The sequence below is a fragment of the Acromyrmex echinatior genome, chromosome 3 (genome assembly GCF_024713525.1).
Source record: "Acromyrmex echinatior isolate Ae372 chromosome 3, ASM2471352v2, whole genome shotgun sequence".
NCBI lineage: Eukaryota > Metazoa > Arthropoda > Insecta > Hymenoptera > Formicidae > Acromyrmex > Acromyrmex echinatior.
This window is the reverse complement of record NC_141854.1, coordinates 8,033,419-8,055,455: the sequence shown is the minus strand read 5'-3', so window position 1 is coordinate 8,055,455 and position 22,037 is coordinate 8,033,419. Positions and strand designations below refer to the sequence as shown.

Sequence of the window (22,037 nt, the reverse complement as noted above, 5' to 3'; positions counted from 1 at the left end):
TTTCAATACACAATCTTACAAATACTTTCTAAAAATGTTAAGGTATGTAAGAATCAAAAATTTTTATATACAATACTTGTAAAAGTGAAATGAAAATTAAAGATACAAACAACCCATCACAAAAATTGTTATGTATCAAGTTAATTCTTTGAGAGTACATATCCGAAAGAATTAAATCCCGAAGGATGATGGCAATGCGCGCAGTATTTTTTCATACGCTATTTGTATTATGTTTTTTGAATATTAACAGTTCCATTTACACCTGTTTAATTATACGTAATGAAGAAAATTCGCAAAGGGCTATCTTTCTTTTCGTTATCTCATCTCTTTTGTAGAACTTTTTCTGTGGTTTTGTGAATCTTTCAACTCGAAAAGAGTCCGACGAGTGCGCGAATAATACCATAATACGCGTGCTGCAGATGATTATCCGAATGCAGAAACGCGATGATTACTCTCTATTTTTCTCTCTTTTCTCATTACGACGCGTCGTCGGCGTGGCGATACGGCGAGAAAGAGAGAAATGGAGGACAGAACGAGGACGAGTGCGGATTAAACCAAATGCAAATATTTAATTAAATCCACGCGGCGCGCGACGGCGCATATCCAACGATGGCGGTTTACGAGCGCTAGCATATAATTTCTTCTCGGAAAGTCGCAGCGAAAGTAGAAGCGGATGCGGCTCGGCACAGACTTTCCTTGAATTCAATTGAGAGAGTGCGCGTCTCGCCGTAACGCAATTCGGATGAACGATCTTGTTCTTAATTAACTACGCGAGCTTGCTGTTTTATTCATTATTTTATTTTATAGATAAACGGGCGTACTAAAACGTCCGATTAACGCCAGAAACGGTTTTAAAAGATTTACAACTTAACATCTTAAATGAACGATTAAGTATTAGCGCGCACAACAAAATGATAATAATGATGGTAAAGTGGATTTTATATATACACACACACACACATACGCACACACACAGGATATCAATCAGAAAGTTGTTGAAATGAAATAGTTGTTATTAATGCGAATGGACAGAATAAAATAAATTATACATTCGTAGAAAAAGCCGTATTTATTTTTGCACAGTGTAAAAAGAATATGTATACATAAACTTTACTCAATTTTGTTCACAAACTAATTTTTATTAGTATAGCATAACCGATATTATGCAAACTTGTAAAAATAAATATTTAAAAAAGTCAACAATTTGAATGATTACATAACTCAGTGATATATTTTCGAAATCATAACTATTTACATTTTTACAATTATTTAGACACTTTTGAAAACTAAATATACTTTCCAATATTAAAATAATTGTAGAGCCCGAAAACCTTTTGAAGAGCACAATTAAATATCAGTGAAAGTTTGGTTGAATTAAAAAAGCAGTGAAAAAAACATTGGATCATAGAGAGTTAATAACTTATTTTTATAAATTCATAAATATGCATTTTTTAAATAACTATGTATTGACAAAAATGACAGGTTTTTTTTTTTACAAAGTGATATTTAACTCATTTTATTCTTTTATCCTTGTAAACTTATTAGAGATCAGTTCCAACAGCTTTCTATGTATACTTGCCATCTTGTATATTAAAAGGAATCGGAGGAATCATTAATTTTGCGATGAAACTATTATCGAGATTACAGAAGTTAATAACGAGACTAAAATTAACCGCTCGTTGTTCAACCTCGCATCACGTACTAAGCTATCCAATCGTTTTATGCTAATAAACCGCTGTAAAAGCGAAATGAGGTGAAGCGACGTTGATTCGAGAAGTAGCGCGCACTTCTCAGCAGAGTGCGCATTAAATATATAGACCTTTCTCGCAGATAATTCGGTATGCGGGGTTATCGTAGCATCTCCATATTCTCGGAGCATGCCAGAGAATGCTGCCGGGTCCTCTCCTTCTTCGTCGTGATATACGATCGAACCCTACGGTTTTCTCGCGACCCAGCGAGACAAACGAGCTCGCTGCCGTCGCCGCCGTGGAAGAAAGCCAGGAAGGTATGCAAATCGGGAAAACGGCCGCGGGAGATGGATTAGTCGGATATCGGAAGGACTAATGGATATTAGAATAGCCGAGTGCTGGAGGATTACCTCACGTCCTTCCTCCTTCCGTGGTCGCATTTCGACCTCGCCACGTGATTAATGCACTCGAGAAGAAGCTATCGACTCTACCGACTTATCTTCATCATGCGTGCTGTCGGCGAATCCTCCGTATTTCCCACACGAAGGGGAAAATATTTACACGTCAGCCAGAAATCTGAGAAAACGCCGTGAAACTAGCGAGATGTAAAGATGAGGCAGCTGCTCGATAAGAAATTCGTTTGCGCTTGAAACAATTCTGATTTTTGCAACGTCGTCGCAACGTCGTGCCGTTCATCCAACCGTGAGATCGTTTCTCGCTTCCATAAACGTTCGAGTTCATCTCCGTATTTTCCGTCTCTTTATTCTCGGTGCGGATATCGCGTGCCATCGACGTCGCGAGAAATTTATGAAGCTATCGTTTAAAGTAGCATTCCGGAAATTTTATAACGGAGGATCTCGATCTTCGTGTCTACGTTGGAAACAATCCCCTTTCAAATATTTACATCCGCGGATGCACAACCTCCGTAACTTCATCCGTAATCTTGTAATACTTTGCGCGGATCTTCGTACGCTGCGGTTCGCAATTACATGCGCTCGCGGTGAAAGTCAATTACGTGCTCCAACACATCTCTCAGCAGCGATCCACGATTACGCTGGTAATCCGCATCACTACGCATTAACGTGTTGTATTACAATGAATTCATACATTAAGGAGGATAATTCTTGTGCAAGGCCATTTTGCGCACCGCTGCATTGCGAACGCTGCAATATTATCTTTATTAAAATAGATCTGAGACAAAAGATCTGCGACAAGATTTTATTAACTCCAAGATATACTTTTTTAAGTAACCCGTAAATTCGTAACGAAAAAGGACAATCAGATATAATATTTACTCTAAAAATCTTACTTTAAACAGTGACATCTTTTAAAGATTGAAAATTTTGTCAAGAACATTTTTTCAAGAGCGGTCGAATTTTTACTCTTTAAAATGAGATTCTACTCCAAAGAATTTAGAGAATATCTAAGAGTTCCATTTTCACACGCTGCAAACATCGATTCATCCTCGTTGTTATCATATATCATAACAATAATAATATAACAAGGAAAAAATGACGCTTGCAAACGCTGTAAGCGCAAAACGGAATGCATCCAAAATATTTATCGTACGAAGTTTGTGAGCGTGATCGATCGTAATCTAATTTAATTTTGTATATTTATTTATAATAAATCGTGTTGCGCGCGTTATTATAAACACGCCAGTTTATTAATGAAGTACAAAGTGTATCGAGTAAAGTTAGATGTACAGCGAACTCGGGGAATGAAGGTATCGTACGTGATGTATTCTATATGAATGAGGAGCTCGAGAGCGGCTCTACTGTGCTCACCTTTTATCTTCCTCGCGATCTGCCTCGCGTAAGCGGGATGCCTCGTATCGGACGCACGTGCATCTCGCGCCTTCCATTCATATGAGCTGCGGTGAGTGGGAATCCGAGTGCTCTGGCCGGAGTCGAAACGGCGGAAAGTGAAGTCGTGGCGGCGTGTCAAGTGGGAAAGGCATTGTGCCGGCCGAGAGCGGCCTTGGGATCTAATTATTCCGAGCGGTCGATATTTGCGCGCCGTTTCCACGCGTCTCTTCGCGTGGGAGTACAGTCAGCAGTTATATACGGCAGGAAATTAGATAAACGCGCGAGCGCCTCGTGGCCGATCGGCCGACCGGCCGACCGGCCGACGACTTCTGCGAGTCGTCGCTTTTTCAAGCAGATGGCGAATTCCTCACCCGAGCCGCGTCAGCTGGTCGGAGAGGAAATATCGTTGCGCGGTCTACAATAACGGTGTCGCAACTGCGAACCGATTCGATATCGTCGAGCTTCAGCGAATTGTGTATCATTAGTTAGAGAGCTTACAGAGGAAAATAAATGCTGTCGGGTTCCATGCATGTCGATGCATACATTGCTTCACACTAATTAACGCGTTAAACTTGTTGAACTTGCGTAAAGCCTATAGCCGAGGATTTATTAAGCGCAAAGTGAAACTCTCGAATGGCCAAGAGCCGGTAATCGAAGTATCGATTCGACCGTAGTCGCGTAACGACTTTAATTTTTTCGCTCGATTTTAATGCGTTTAGTTTTTAATATATTTAATTAATTACTTGTTAATTCTAATTTATTAAATGATAAATGCTTTTAATAAATAGTTTTTTTTTTCTGTCGGTAGCTTAAGTGCTTAAAAAGCTTCTTTTCCGTCGTTTTAACTCGTTTCATAAATTGAATTCTTGTTATCGCAAATTGCCAAGTATGGCCATTACTTTTACTAAATATAACCATTATTTTTCGAGCACCTAATATTTGTCCCACAGTTTCGATCGTAATAATCGTAAATTCACTTGGCTTTCCATATATTGGAACATTCTCTCTCTCTCTCTCTCTCTCTCTCTCTCTCTCTCTCTCTCTCTCTCTCTCCCCTTTTTTTCTCTCTTTTCATAACGGGTCTTTTTCGAAGTTTGTGCAGTCAGCGAATGTTGACCTGCGAATATTCGAATGGTTATACCATCGATTGGTCGCTTTAATGCATCACTAACATCGCATTTTGATCGCTTTTCATTGTATAGTAAACCCATTAAATGCCTTCTTCCGCAAATTCTCGCTTGTCACGCTATAATATATACAAAATGTTTTGAAAACGTTACTGGTAAACATTTTAAATATGTACACGTGCATCTCACGTCGTCTTTTTTAGAGCGTCCGGGAACATCCGGGGAGATTTTCCAAAAGCATCCGGGATAATTATGAGCGTCCGAGATTTAAAAAAATTTTCTTTTTTAAAAAAAATATGTTGCTTTAATTTCTCTCGCGCTTATTTTGTATTAATCTTGATTTAGAATAGATGTAGAATCCTTAAACTGTAAAAACTGATTAACGTAGTTGAATGTGAGGAGAATAATCAACTATGATCAATTTTTTTATTCTTTAAATCTTTTAGAGTGGAATCTTATTTTAAGGAATGAGAAAATTGAGTTAGTTTTGAAAACTGTGGGTGAGTGGTTTAATTTTTAATCTTCAAGAATGAGATTTTATTCTTCAGAGTGAGATTCATTCTAAAAACTTTAGATAGTACATTAAATTAGAATGATTAGATGTGAGATAATCATCGATTCTTCTGACAAGTTTTACTAGCCATACGCATATTTTCATAAAATTTTTACAAAATGTCTGGATTGCTATAAGTTGCTGTTTTGAAAATTTTGATACAAACTTATCTCATATGATAAGTTCGAAAGCGATTTTTTTTTTTTTTTAAGCAAGAGATCGATAATTTCGAATACAGACCCGTTTAATTGAATGCAGTCTCGAAGAAGTTAAACGGCCAATACACGCTACACGGTTTATCCTGTTACTCGTTAACATCGCACGTACCGTCGATGAGAGACGGGTTCTCCCGTTTTATCTTTCTCGCGCGTTACGGGAGCCGAGTTTTACGTTGCTCCATTTCGCCTTAATTCCATTTAGCCGCTCTCCGTGTTTCCGCGCGCCGCTGCCGTCTTTCACGAGGGCGAGGTCGAGGCCGTGGAAAAGGAACGGTCGTTACGGAAGGGCGGGCGCGAGAGAGCTGGCGCAATGTGCAAACTAGATTTCGAGGTGGCAATGTCACTGCTTGCTGATGTTTACGCCATTAAATATGATAAAAAATCGTGACCATCCCTCGTAACGCATGATTAAAATTGAGAAGTGCGAAACGTGCGTTGATTAAAAGATGTAAATGTTATTATCTTCTTTTATCTTGAGAGGTAATTACGTAAGTTTTTTTACAATATAAAATAGACTTTAATAATGATAAAGCGATGATATGTTCGACAACGCAAATTTTCATCGAGTTTTTAATCGTTCGCGCACAGAGATATTCATGAGACAGGTTAGTTATAGTTATTTTAAATGTCGCATCAAGGAGTATCCAATGTATAATTAGTACTCATGTATGTACTTGATTGCAACTAGTGAGAGAATGCGCACGCGTTATTAAATGATGTTACGCGTTATGCATAAATAGGATGCGCAATGTTTGAAATTATCGTCGCGATAAAAGCGGTTATTTAATAACTACAAAACTCGTGCGATCGGCTGCAGCGACAAGTAATTCGAGATCGTTATTATCGAGGTTACGCGGTCAACGCTTTCTGCTAGTGAAGCCATGGTCATTTGTAATCCGTGACATTTGTATACCGAGTCGTTCGTTGCACTCAAGTTGCAATGCTGCAGCTCGTTGCACGGAAATTCCATGATCGTTTTATCCTACTTTGGCTACCCGCAATTTTCCAACGAGAGCTACAAATGAATGGACGACTTGTATCGCACTTATCACGTCGCCTTTATTTTCATCTTCTTTTCCCTTTTTTCCTATTTACATTAATTGGTTCTCGTACAATATTGCAATGCAAAAATCTATATCATGTCACTATTGTCATATACTATAAGTACATGGAATGTAGTGTTTAGTAAACGAAGCGATACATCTTATTAAAAAGTTCAGAAATAATCGTATACATCAACCTGTCGCAATTAAAAAATTTTAATGTTAAATATTTTGGTAATTAGATCCTAAATTACGATGACATCGAAATTGGAAACAGCAACATAGATATTAATTAGATAAATATTGAAATTAATATCTGCAATTTTATACATGATCTGTCTAAAAAGTTTCGAAACGAAATGAATTAAAGAAAAATCGAGAAATAGAGATATAAATTTTATTAATGAAAACTCAAAATTTCAATGTGCTTCCCCTTCGATCTCGATGCTCAGGATATTCTTTTAAAAAGTTTTTAGTAGTCATCTTTCGTCACATTGAAGGCAAATTTCGAAGACAATTCACCTTGATATTTAAATGTTATCAAAACGCGTTTCCTTCATTTGCATTTTAAATTTCAAAAATTATACCATCTGCGTCAAAAAAGTGGTCAATGTCGTCTTGATTTTGGATTTTGTCGCCTTTACTTTGATCGATTTTGTTTCCCCCGAGATCAACCCTAGATTTGAATTTTGAAATAAAAATTTAACAACAGCCTTTGTTCCATTAAGAAAATTTTTACAAGGGAAAAAAATCTAACGAAACCCAGACAATTCTTGAAACATACTACTTGCAACGTCATAAAAAAATCACACAAGTAGTTGAGTGTTGGTACTAAAAAGTGCCATAGTTGTTGGAAAAATATTATTTGTATGTTTAGGAAAGAATCGAGTCTGGGAACTTTCTAGATCGTGTATATCTAATTTTCGAGATTAGAGATGCGAGAACTCTCTGAAAGAAATTTTCCAAATTTCTAGGTTCGGTTTTGGAAATCGAACGATTCCTCATTTCTGTGAGTAAATGAGCTATTAAATTCCTTGACGATTGCAATAATTACCAAAGGTGGCGAATGAGAAAACATGAACCGTGAACGTCGACACACGGTATTCGATCGTCTGACTCTCTCAACCTCCTTTATTCATAACGGTACAGCTTGTTCCGGGCGTTAGCAAGAAATTCTGCAGCTGCTGTTCCGTCGTCGAATCGCTTCTTCGTCGCTTCGTCGAGAACGGACAATCCGCGAGTCCTTGAGAATCTCTCACGCTCGCTGTTGTCCGGGCTCCTTTTTCTTTCGCTTCGATTTTTGCCAAGTAGGTCGCGAATTGCGGACTTAATTATTCGTTCGAGCGATTCACGACTGAAAATATCTTCCGCTCGGATTTCTCTTGTTTACGAGATTAATCCCGTTTTTCCGATTAGTCGTTAATATAAATTGCGTTGATGAAAATGCACTGTTATTGTATTTTCATTTAAGAGAACGGAAAACTTGCTCTTGCGTCGAAGTACCGGTACATAGATATAGATCACTGCATTATGGATAGGTAGAAATTATCACGCGTCTGACGATAATTCTTCGTACTTTCGTGCGCTTCTGAGTATCCGGGAGAAAACGGTGGCAAAAATTTGGTGAAATCAGCCTGTGAACTCGTCCTTGTAGGATCAACCATTCGATGATAAGCCTGCATAGACTCGAATGATCCTGTTGCACGGTTGATACCAAGTGGGACTTCTCTATCTCTTTCTGTCTTTTTTTCTTTTTTTTTCGTTGAGTCTCTTCGCGAATGAAAAAATCATAAGCGCCAGCTTTTTCGTCGCTTTTGCGACGTTTTTAATTCCACGCTCGACTTTTGGACGATTTTTTTCAGACCGTTTTTTCGGAAACAAAGCGCACACGTGCGACACTCGCGCGGATTTTTCGTCTCCTCTTTGTAACATCACGACCGACATAACGTCGTTTTCTTTTTTTTTTCCGAAGTTTTCTTTCATAAATTCCCACGTTTCGCAATTTTTCATCCTTCATCTGTTTTCGTAAAAAATTGAACACGCTTTGATGAAGCAGAATTGTTACTTAAAACAGAGAAAGTTTGCTTTCAACAATATTGTTCCATCCGATGTTACGCTTTTATAATTTTATGAATCTCTCATGGAGTTTCGATTGAGATTTATAATCGAAATACTTGCTTTAATATTGTAGATATATTATGCGAAATATATGTTTTAAAGGCAAATAGAATTTCAATGATAAATGAATATAGATCGATATATGTAATTAACATAAAATAAATAAATATTAATGAAGACATTTTCAGTCGAGCTGGATTTTTATGCATAATATTTTTTTAATGAATTTATATATATATATTTTACATACATTATTTTTTACAAACAGTTTTTATGCGCTAATTACTTATTGGTTTTATCTTACTAGAATTTGTTATTTTTTAAATTCTTTTCAACAAACTTTTTAAAAATAGTAAAAGTTTGATACATTGACAACGATTTTAGTTAATGTATAAAGTACTATAATATTTTTTTTGAAACTCTATAATGTATCCTTTAAAAAATTGTATGCAGCATAAGATATTTCTTAAATTAACCGTCTAATATTAGTATTAAAACTTACTGATGTGTTTCATGTTTTCTAATAAATTTTCACGATGTGGAAAGCTATAAAGAAGTTTTATGGCGTTTTGAGGTAGCGATATTGCGACCGACCGTCTTGTTACGCGCACCACGCGAAATTCATATTATTACCGTAGTTGTAAACTGCGAGTAACCGAAAAACCGTGTGAATTCACTGCCGAGAGCGAAATACCTCGGAATATTCCGAAAAATATTTCAACGGAACGTGCAACACGTGCTACCTCGTTCGCTCGTGCGCTCCAACTTCCGGAATGTCCTTGCGCTACTTGGAGCTTTGACAAAGCTCTCGTTGGCACTCGATCGCGTTTAAATCCTCGCGTTGGCCGCTAAGGCATTATATTTCAACGATCAAATGTTACACGTATACCGTAACGTTTTTGTAGTAAGTTTATGAATAAATAGTAGTTAATAATTAAACAAACTAATGACAATTAAAATTGATATACGCGATCATGATCTACAAATCTATTACTATTTATTACATATTACTATTATTACATATTATAGGACCGTATATGTGATAACACAAACTATAGAAATCAAAGCCTTACATGGATTTTAAATGCTTGTATGATTCTTGCGTGATTCTTGCATTTATATATTAGGTGTTGGAATTAATTCGTAGCGTTTTACAAGTGATGGGAAGTACTTTCATTAATGTATTTTTTAATGCTCATGTGAAATAAATAACATTCTTTCATTAAAAACGCTACGAATTAATTCCAACACCTAATACTACGTATGTAGACCCAGAAACGCGCGCCGAAATGATTTTTCGGTCTTTGAAAAAAAGCTAACTCTACTAAACTATTATCACGAGTTAAATTGACTAGTAATTTAACAAATATTTGATGCAATTCGCATTTTCGAAATGATCTTAATAATGTTGATTAACATATTAAAATCTGTAAATAATTAATTCTTATTGCGAAAAATATTACCTCGGCCGGGAGGATCTCTTGCATTTCATTCAGGGTTGCCACAGACAATTGAAAAACCGGGAAAACCGAGAAAAATCAGGGGAAAATGTAAAAAAATCTGAAATTTTGAAATTTGCTCACAATTTCCTTAAACTGATCCTATTCCAGAATTGTTATAATTTTTTAATATTGTATATCTGATGTTTATAGTGAAATACGTTCAAAACTTGCACACTTTAAACAATTTTAATATTATAAAATATTATTAATTAAAATTTATATTTTATTCAGTATTTTTATTTAATCTTTTTTGTAACAGCATTCTCTTTTCCAATACTAATTTATTTTTTTTTTACTTGAATTTGCATCAAAAATAGTATGCTATTAAGCCTTTTTTTCTTTGTTTTTAATAATATAGACTAGCTTTCCTACAACTATTGACTTTAAATGTGTTAAAATTTACATATTTTATGTTGGAAAGTTTTCCATTTTCATCTGGAAAACCTGGAAAAGTTCAGGGAATTTTAAAATTTGTTCTCCGTGACAACCCTTTATATGACTGACAAATTTGTATCCTACAGAGAAGCAAACCCTTCTTATATTTCTTCTTTCTTTTGACATTACGCATGTACTGCGAATTTACACTTCGATAAATTTACACTTGGCTAAATAACGACCCGTTAAGGACCGTGAATGCAATTGCTCCGTCGTATAGGCTTCAACACGTCGTTTTCCCCTTATTGGAGCGAATTCGTGGGCACGTTCGCGCGATTGGCAGGGGACGAGAAGCTCGTTAAACAAACTGCACTGGACTGCATCGAAGCTACCAGTTATTACTCGAGAAGTGCTAACGCGCAGACATAACGAGTTGCTAACTGTAGAGATTTATGGAGAAGCACACTATTGTTTTGGCAATATATCACAGCCAGTCGCTTTAGAAATCGAGATCGGTAACACTGTCTTGAAAATTATTTATGTGTTTAGAAGTAGGCAAAGTTTTTTACAACGATATGTCATAAACTTGATCTTAAATCTGTAAGATATGTAGGATATCGGTAGACTTCCTTCAAGGTGGTTTCGAGCAGATATTGCACCGTCTGTCTTTATGTCATAAGATGAATATTTAATCATGTAGGATAGAGAGAGAGAGGGAGGAAGGGGGAGGAGGAAGATACGTATATCGTATAAGAACTTGAGTCAAATATATAAAATTAGAACTATATTTATTTGTAGTGAACAACACACTCGAAAATCAAAGCTGTTTCTTTTAAACTAAATAAGTATTCGGACGATGCTTCGTCTCGTAGTCTTAATAATAATGCAAATATTTTATATTTTTTCGTGTGATAAGGATTTATAAGAATAACTAAAAATTGTGCGTGTGTAAAACGAATATCATATAAGAAGATATGTATGTACAAAGAAGCTCAATTATTTAATGATATAAGAATTGTTGTTTTTATTTTATTAACGTAATAGACTCTAGATAGACTTTTATAGTTTTTTTCTTTTGCACACAACTTCAGCACATACTTTGCACTTTGGACACCCTCTTCAGAATACCAGTTCGTTAAGAGGAATTCACATACTCGCGCGGCTGGTAGGGGTCGATATCTCGTTAAACATTCTTAAGTTCTTTCGAAGAGAATGTACCACATATTTGCACACGCAAAGCATGAATGCATTTGCAGATTGAAAACTTATGAGTCATTACAATCTGTGTTGAGATTCTCACTTTCGAGAAAAGAATCTGTTTGATCTACATAGCATTGAAGTACCAATAGATCAATAGATTCCACTAAGTAAATTTTATCTAATAGCTATTTAAGCAACTAGCAATTTTCTCCGCATTGATTTGAACCTCCATTACAAATTTCTGTGTGATTTCAGCTCACGATGTAGTAATGCAATGCTTACGTAGTTCCACGTTAGAAAAATATTGAAAACCGCATGCAGAATTGTTTTTTGTCTTAGAAAGATGTACTAAGAGCTACGCTTTCCCAGCACAATCTTGCGGATATTGCGTTCTCTTTTTCTGTTCAATTACATCCACGTGATTTCTCCAAGCAACGCAATGGAGAACCAAAGATTTCGATATGACACGTATCGAGATAAGCTCAGATAGTAATAGAAAAGGAAGATGGAACTGATGGTTGTTTAATACACATATAGTAATTTATGATTTCCCGAAAAGTCGGATCGAACCAATCTCTTTTCTTTTCTTTTCTTTGCCTCTCTTTGTTGCTATCCGAAACTCCAAAGGGGGACAGAGGCATAATGCTTTTTGTTTCCGGCCTTCCTTATGACGCTCGTGGCTCCGTTGTGAGTTACGTCTCGTAGCTCCCCTTTAGCTTCCTTGACCTCGTTACGTCTTGCTGCTTGAATACTCGGCCGAGACGTTGCGCCTGTGCCTTGGAACATAATCATTCTTTGTTACATTATCCATCTTGCGCCGCGAACGATGTAATCGTGAAGAGTTACGAAACGTTGACAGATTCGCGGGTCGTGAAAATTTCTGGCATTGAACTATGAATTTTTTTTTTTTTTTAATAAGTAAAATGACCTGAAATCAAAGGTAAATTTTTATAAAAAGAAAAAAGATTGACTATGGATTCTATATATTTTATTTAATAATTTTATTGTGTTAGTTGAAAGAAAATGTTAACGACTAGCTAAACATTTATGATTAATACGCATACCGTGAAAAACATTGCAAATTATTTAATGAAGGACTTTGATATGTTTGATATAAAAACATCTCGTTATTTTCTCCATTTACATCAAGACCTGGAAATAAAGAGATTAAATTCTTTATGGCCAGCGAGACGAGAGTGAGATGTAAAACACGGTCATCGAGGGGTTAAAGGCGGAGCATTTTAAATCGGCTTAACGGGTCAATGAAGTCGGAAAGCATGATCCGGGGAAACGAGGTCAAGGGATGAATCGGAAAGAAAAAGGGATCGCTGGCGAGTCGAGGGTGTATTTGTTCGAGGTATTTAATTCTAGAATAAATCTTCGTTTTTCTCTCGTTTTCATCCTCTTCTTTCCTCTTTCGAGGGAGAAGAGCAATTATTCGGGAAGGAATGGCTGACCATGTCGGTCGTCATAATTCCACTCGAGATGGCGAGAGTTAGCGTATCCTGGAATTTCGCAGACCCTCTCTCGTAAACGGAATCGGAAGTTATTGCGATAATACGCGTACGTTGCGTCATAATCGTAAACTTAGAACGAGTTGAACCATGCTCATAAAATTTTTATCGGTTAACGCGTAGTGAGGTAGCTCTATACTTTTTGTTTTCACAGCGTTTCGATAAATGTTATTAAAGGTGCAAGACGTAAAAGCACGATCCTGTTCTTTATAGCTCAAGGTTAGTTAAATATTAATTTTTTAATTCCATCTTTCCTATTTTCCCTATAATAAAATTTGCGTGTTAAATTGATAGTCAATTCATTGTTGCCTCTTTTCCACGATTTTCATTGGTTTTCTCTCTTTGTGTTCACTTCGTACTGCGAGGAGTCTTCCTTATAATAAAATTTGCGTGTTAAATTGATAGTCAGTTCATTGTTACTTCTTTTCCACGATTCTGATTGGTTCTCTCTCTTTGTTCATTTCATACTGAGAGTAAGCTGTCAGCTGAAAAAATGTTTTGACAGTTCACAAAGGTTAGATTAATTGATCTGTATGCTTGTGTGCTTGTATATTTGTATAGTTTTTATGTAAGTATATAATATTAAAAAATGGAATGATATAATATACAATATTCATGTTATTTGAGTTTCCTATAATAAGCCTAAGTTTAAGTCTTGTCATAAGAAATTGATCAATTATAGAATATTGATTATTCTTATCACATTCGACTTGGATTGGTCACTTTCTTACAGGTAGACTTAGATTTAGGTAATGATTTATTGTAGAAAGCCCATTATATTTCTGATCCGAAACTCGCAGTTTTCCACACACACAACACACACACACACACACACACACAATTTAGGATAACTAAATAAAATTCAAGATTCAGTCGAAAACGGGCGAAGCGATTTGGATCAGGTTTTGAACTAATCGCACCGATTGAGACAAGTTCGCGATGTCATGAACGATTTCGTTAGTCTTGCTGGAGGCTAAGCGAGAGGTAGAGACGCTTGCGGTGTCGTGGCCGTCGTTTAAGCCGCGGCTTAACTCGGCTTAAGGCATTATTCTCCGTCTCTCTCGCCTTTTGCTCGGGCTCTCCTCTCTGTACTTCCGCCACGTTCCGCCCTGCTGCGCGGCTTTTAATCGAGCGCCAGCGGATTATCTCGACATCGAATCTACGGTCAACCTGCAAACCACCGGCAAACTCTGGACCTTTGTGCGTCATTCTATCCCCGCGACTCAGGTGCCCCGTTTCACGAACTCGCCAGCGTCTAGGCAAGCGCATCCGCTTTCTCCCTTTGACGTGAGGTCAATCGATGTAATAATGACAGATAAATTCGCATGAACGTGATATCTTGTTGCGATAAAAACAGAATTATCAAACGAAATGATAGTTCGTTGTCACAATATATCATGCTTGTAATTATTACAGCTTGATCTTGTGACACGGAAATAGATAATTTTATCTGTTTATATAATAATATTAATCATAGCTACTATAATTAGCATGCTTTATAATCGATTGTAATATCATTTAAATTAATTAATATTGTATATTTAACATGTGCGCTCATGAACAGTGAATATATCCTCATTATCGAGAATCGCGCGTTAGGTCAACCGTAAATGATATTCCCGTAGGAAACGTTTTAAGCGCCGGGATCGCGGATATCGCTGATGATCGATCATTTCCCGTCGCGAGTCGTGATATTTATAGAGACTGGTTACCTCGCGTATGCCACATAATTTTACCACTCTCGCGTCAAAGAGAAAAAGAGAGGAAAAGACCGGGCGCCATTTGTTGCGGATCTTATCGGGCGGCAACGGGTGGACTCTTCGTTTTAAAACGACTCGAGCATAAATGCGGCCTCGAAATCGCTCCGGAACTCGCCTTGAACCCTCGAAACGCGCATCCACTGCTTTAGCACCGGATATTTATTACCTCACGGTGTAGCCTTATCGAGTGGCCTCGCCATGCTTGAAATCGTGAGAATTCCAACCAAACCGTCTCTCCGTCACCCGCATGTACACATACACATGATCGTTCTCCTATTCCCCATGCACGTACGAGTGGGATTACGTATGAGAGTGTGTGCCTGGTAACGGGACAGAATGTAATGGAGAACGGGACGGAATGGAGACGGTGGGACGAGACGGGACAAGAGGTGGGCGAGGGGGTCTTTGACTGGCGCGCGAAGGGGACCAGACCAGCCCTTCAGGTTGCTCGGCAAGGGTGCGCGATATTGATTCCTACCTAACATTTACACTGAACGTGAGAGCTCGGTGTTATGTATTTTGCGACTCTAGTCAATAGTACATATATGATTTCGTTGAAGGAAGGAAGTCCCGCTACTTTCCCGAGTCATCTGCGGTAGTGTCCATGAGGATGATTAATTTCACTTGTTTTTGGTACGAGTCATATTATATTGCGCGTATTATAACACGCGTTTCCCGCAAAGCCCTAAATGCGTACAGTATTGTTCTAATCCTATAAAGGGATGCAAACTATTATCATATATTATAGTATAATAGTTCAATTAATATCATATATTATACATGATATAATATGCCAACGAAATTATACGTATAAATTATACGAAGCGCAATATTGCAGCGGCACATAAAGGTAAAAAATTAAAGGATAAACTGCATCAACAAGTAAAGTTGTTTACATCATGAGGAATGTTACAATTTACCTTTTTCATGTCTTTTGGAAGTTCCATTGATACTTGGATGATTCTTTAATTCTTCATCAGTCAATGATTTAACAATTGTACGAGCGAGATTACAGTTATGCGTTGCTTTGAGTGTCACGGTTAAGCGATATTCGAGTGGAACCCGATCTTCGCATCGATATCCGCGATTATTCGTGCTTCGTTGTCTCGCTCCGTCGCCAGTTATTTCGAGCGCGGTAGTGGAAGTTACAGTGGTGTTGGCGCGTGTCCCAATACGTACGGCTTCCCGCGTTATATACGTTTACAGCTTTCCGATATCTAACTTCTGCGTCCCTTTTTCCACGTCTCAATGAGCCACGACGCGAACGAGCGCTCGCGTACACCGACACCAAACACATATATGCTTACCACCCCTCTTCTCTCTCTCTCTCTCTCTCTCTCTCTCTCTCTCTCTCTCTCTCTATCGACCAGCTCGGATCGATAGCGATCTATATTACAGGCGGCTGACTCCTCGAGTGGAGGATGACGGGGGTCTTCGACGTCTCACCGATCGCTGAAGAGGCTATTTGCCTCGCGATGATGGTGATGGTAATAACGGGCGCGCAGTTCTGCGGCTCTATTATGATAACCGAAACTCCTGTGGAACTACTACTGAACGCGATACAGCTCATCCTCTCTCGAAAGTCGTCTCCCTCTCCCCCAAACAAAAAGCGATTATCGGTTATGGTAAAAAGCAAGAATGCGTTAAACATCAAGATTTTTTTTACGTGCTCGATAATAGAGAGCGATATACATTACGACGAATTATTATATGCATCGAGGCATCATAGTTAAACTCATATGTACGAAAAATAGCTAATTTTGATCTCCTCGACAACGTAAGATCTAATTACAGAGTCTCTCTTTTTTTTTTTATTAATTTTTGAATTCATTAGAGATGAATTTACGTGTGTTCGCGCGATGTCGAATAGTCTGATAGGTTCTCTTGCCAACTTTGCCGTCCCTTCGGCAGGTTGCCACGCAAGATCTTTATCTTTCATAATGCTACGAGATTAATAATACGAGATCGAAGTTGCCTGGTCGAGATCGAGGACGAAGGGAGCGGGAGGGGAATACGTCTGCCTCTTGTAACGGACAAATACAAGACAATGAAGATTAATGCTTCGACCTCATTCTCTCCTCCCCTGCCGGCCGTTCCTGGTCGACGGTATCGTGTGAACATTTCGGTAATCCCCAAGAGAAGTGTCCCTTCGGACTCGACTTTGGGGAACTCCGCGCTCTTATAACCCTGACCCTAAATTTACCATAGTTGACGAATCTTCTCAATGATTCAACGTGAATGATGACTTTGTCTTTGACTAATTCTGAATGTTGATTTCTGAGTAGAATGAATGCGATATTATTGATGTTATATTTAAGCTCAATCAGCCCTAATCGAAATGGCTCGTTGTGAATAATTCCTGTAGATGATTATAGTTCTGCGTAGAAGATAACCTTGTTCATGATCCATCAATTTTGACAATAATTTTCTATTGCGAAACGAGAATGACACAATTTTGTTTATCAATTTACGAAATTTACAAAATAATTTATGAATAATCATCACGGTATAATCGTTTTATATGAGAATAAGACATATTTGCTTCTGAAAAAAATTGATAAGATAAATTTTGACAAAATTGTACACATTCTTATTTAGCTTCTAGTATAGTACTTATCTACATAGATTTAAAGTTATATTGCACAACACGGCTAATTTTCAATCCAACGAAATTTTCAATCCGTAATTGCTTTGTCATTGCAGATTAGCAGTTGGCGTGACATGGATGTGAGCTTCACGAACGTGTTAGAGGGGGCTCGCCAGTACTTCCAGGGACTGCCCGTACCGAGTACAGGTAGTGGCGCGGCCACGTCGGTGGATCACAATCTCCACTCGACATCCTCCACGAATCCCGCCTCGTCCACGTCGGCGACAACGCATGATCATGATGCACCGTCGCAGCCGACACAATCAACTCAGTCAATTTCGACTTCCGCCAATAGCAGCAGCAGCAATAGCAATGTCCAGGAGTCGAATCGTTACCCTGCCGACGTTAGACCTTCGTCGTCCGTGGAGAGTAGCAATGCGACTGCCGGATCTAGCTTCTGGAATCCACACGTGGAGCCATATGCGCCGCAGCCGACTAGGGTCGAAGTCCCGGATACGAGGCCAGGCGACGAAGGCTCCGCCATGGAGCCCAGCTCCTCCTCGGGCACTATCACTTTAACCGAGATGCAGCCTTCGAATTATCAATTCTCCTCCTCCTCCTCCTCCTCCGCTGCCGCATCATCGTCGAATTTTTCGCAGAGACCGCCACTAACGTCATCATCATCGTCGACCACCTCGTCCTCCAGCGATCACAATCATCACCATCATCAATCTCATCTTTCAACGTTGAACTCGTCATCGCATTTGCATCAGATGCAACCACCCCAACCGCCACATTCCCCTGGACCAGTGTACCAGCAACTTAGTAATGTCAGCAGGACGTCCTTCAGTGCGGCAGAGATGCTCGCCTCTTCCTCATCGCATTCTGCTTCAACGTATCAGGCTGCCAATAACGATAGACAATCGCAGCCGATTGTTGCGCAGAGGACTCAGTACTACCCACGCTACCATCATCCAGACATCACGAAATGCGCACCGGCTCCGTATTCGCAGAGTTCTATTTATCAGTCCGCCAATGTAGCGCAGCCTCCGAGTATGGTTCAACAACCGAGCACAAGACCGACGCCAATAGAGCAGAATAATACGACAGCATCACCCAATGTCGTTACTCAAGGACATTGTCCGCCAGAACAGCAACGAATACCTGGTACTTATGGCAACAACATGCCACTTGCTCAGAGTTCTCTCAATGGATCCTCGGTATATGGATCTGGTTCCTCCTCTTCATCCTCTCAGAGTTACCGTCCCACGAACCAGTATCAGCAGCAGGCCCATCGTCTGACCGCTTCCATTTCGAGCGTCAATGACAGGTCTCATAATTCGGATGGGTTGCACTCTTCCACTGCCGCTTGCTCTTCATCGTCGCAGGCGGTCAGTCCGCGTCAGCCTGGACCAGGAAGTTCCTCCTCCAATCACATTCCTTTGCAATCGCAGTCGCAGAATCTTCCGGGTCACATTCCTTCACCGCATCTGCCGTCCGCTGCCACTTCGGTACACTATCATCAGCAGCAGCAACAGCAGCAGCAGCAGCAGCAGCAGCAGCAGCAGCAGCAGCAGCATCATCATCAACAATCATCGTCTCTACAGCAACAGCAGCAACAGCAGCAGCAGCAACATCATCAACAATCGTCGTCTCTACAGCAACAGCAGCAGCAGCAACAGCATCCTAGTCGTATAAATGCATCGCCACACTCGCACGGTTCCTCATATGGAGGCCGCATAGTGCCGCTGCCACCGCACGGTGTTCCATCGTCATCCTCCTCTGTCGCCATGGCGGCGAATCATTCGCAGCAGCAACAGATGCCACCACCCCCGAGTGGATATCACGTAGGAACGACGCCGTCACCGCATCATGAACCGTCGCCACGTCACGCTACTCCGTCGCCGCATCACGCGACTCCATCGCCACAGCGGCAGTCACCCCACGTGTCCAGCCTGCACAATCCACATGCCTCCCCATCTCCTCATCATACACCCTCGCCGCACAACAGCTTCCAACCACATTCGCCGACTTATCCACCACCACCGCCTCCGCCACCGCCACCGCAGCAGCAACAGCAGCAGCAGTCGTCGGCTTCGTCAAGGTCGACATCACAATCGTACAATCTGCCACCGGTCACTTCGCAACACTATCAAACGAATTACGTGGCGGCGGTTCGTGACGCGGCGATGGGGTTGCCTTACGCACCGCCGCCACCGTCCCAGTCTTCGTACCATTCCTTCCAGAAGAACCCACAACCGGAGTCTCAAGGGAATAACTACTACTCTCAGCCAAGTCGGTCTCACAATCAGTCTTACAGTATGCAGCAGATGCTGGTACCGCAGACGGTATACCCTAATACTCCCGGTAACAACAATCTAGGTAACTATCAGCAAAATGTCAGTAAGCATGCGACGTATAACGGCGCGGATGCTACGAAGAGAGGGGCGATTGACGTTACGACGATACCTTATGGTACGCATCGGTCACCCACGCAGAGGAGTGGTAACACGCATAACCTGCCGCCTATCGCCGCTCTTTCGTCTTATCATTCCAACAGGCGAGAACCATTGGGAAAATCGGCGCAAACAACAGTACGACAACGAATACATTCGACGAATGCAACCAACAAAGTCCCGTCCGTCGTGATGCCGCCTTCGTCTATAACGATACCTCCTCAGAGGCTTGCCGAGTATCCAATGACTCCGGTCTCGGCTATAAACCATGCGATACCGGTGAATGGTAGAACAACCACTGTGACGAACATGACGTACGGTTCGCGATATACTGGCCAACAAAGCTACCCATCATCGACGTATGCCACCACAATAGCGCCCAGTCATCATGGTAACAATTCCGCTAATAGCACTACAGTAACGACTATCAGTAGTCATAGTGGTTCAGGTGGTGCGAGGTCTTCCGTTCCATCGATCCACGCGTATCAGTCTTCCGACGAATCGGATCGGTCAGCGGGATCATCGTCATATCATCAACCACCGACACGAATAACGACTGAGGGCTATGCCTATAAAGAACATCCTTATCAGAATCCAGCGTCATCCGGTAGTAGTCAAGCAACTTCGGTCGCCACTATGGCAAGTTCTCCGTCGCCGAGTAATGCAGTTCGGAAGAGGGAATCTCCTCTGGACTTGTCTGTAAAAACAGTTAAGACATCGGCTGATTCTACGGCGCAGGATGATCTTGAGACTGTCAGCATCGATAAACATGTCAGTAGCTCAAATCTGAGTACATCTAGGAACAATGTGAACAGGCCGATGCCACCTCCGGCTGTCATGCATCAATCGGCACCAGTACAACCGTCATACGCGTCGTCGTATGATAGGCCTTCGAGTAACAGTTCGAGAAATTCCATGCAAGTGACCTGCGTTCGGGCATCGACGCCTCAAACGGTGTGTGCGCCCAAAGTCGACTTTCTGCCAGATTTTACTTCGACGCCGCTACGTCAGCCGCACCACGACAGTTCTCTTCGCAGAAGTACTCCGCAGCATCCGCAACAGCTTTACGTTCCATCCGCCCAGTCTCTCTCATCCCATCACACCAACACCTCTCCACTGCCTCATATGTCCACGTTCAAGAAACGTCCACTGCCCACGTCGCCGTACGACGGTCTGACGATACCACCGCCACCGTCATCCTCATCATCATCGACGTCTGCGTCTTCATCGTACCTCCAAACAAATGATTCTGTATCCTCGAGGTTTTCCAAGTATCACTCGATGATGGATTCATCTCCGCGACTTGGTCCGCCCACATTGCCCGCACAAGATTACCCACCCGACTCGAGCTATTATTTAGCGGACAGTAGGGCAAAGTTCGATCAGCAATTTCCTCAGCGCGAACGGTCACTCAAAAGAACTGGAGAGGCAATTTATAGTATAGGGAATCCTAACAAACAGTCCAGAGCTGCTTGGCGAGTACCGAGTACTGATAAACAAATTATTGAGTCGAAACTATCGACTACAGGTGCGCAGAACGAACAACAAAAACGGCAAGAGATGAATTTGTCGGTTCCTCTGCCAAATGGAGCTTTGACGACATCATCTGGCGATCATAGAACCGACAATGGTAGTTATTCGACGCCAGAATCCAGATATCAATCGATATACTGTGATAAAAGGACCTATCCGGAGTCCAAAATCATACGCAGTTCGTCGTCATCGTACAATCATCCAGTTATTTCGAAATCCGCGAGTGTACATCCATTACCGCAACAATTGAGCAGTGCACAACTTACCTACCCAAATTATCGCCAGTCAATTCAGAAGATGGCATGTCCCTCGAGCGGGATGTCCAGTGGCCAATCGATAGATCAACCTAGCAATACTGGTGCCGACAAGAGGGTGCTCAACCTGCTGAGGAACAGCTTGGAAAACAAGCAACAAAGGGATGAACAGCTCAATAGTCAGCAGCCTATTTTGGTTAATCATAGTCAACAGAGCTTCCAGAATAAGGTAAGAAATTGCAAGTTTTTTTTTGTTATCGATAACTCACCAATCTTTGCGCATAAAATCAAAATATCAAAT

The 22,037-nt window shown here is 40.4% G+C and overlaps 1 protein-coding gene across 4 annotated transcripts in view; it reads left to right on the top strand.

Annotated features, from left to right (window-relative positions):
• Window positions 1–22,037, top strand: part of LOC105146404 (uncharacterized) — a 207,480-nt gene that overhangs the window by 173,651 nt on the left and 11,792 nt on the right. For all 4 annotated transcript variants that reach the window (XM_087404043.1, XM_087404042.1, XM_087404044.1 and 1 more), the window contains one exon: window positions 17,610–21,965. In XM_087404043.1, coding sequence (XP_087260169.1) covers window positions 17,628–21,965 — 4,338 coding nt within the window. In that variant the 5' untranslated portion in view covers window positions 17,610–17,627. The remainder of the gene's footprint in view (window positions 1–17,609; window positions 21,966–22,037) is intronic.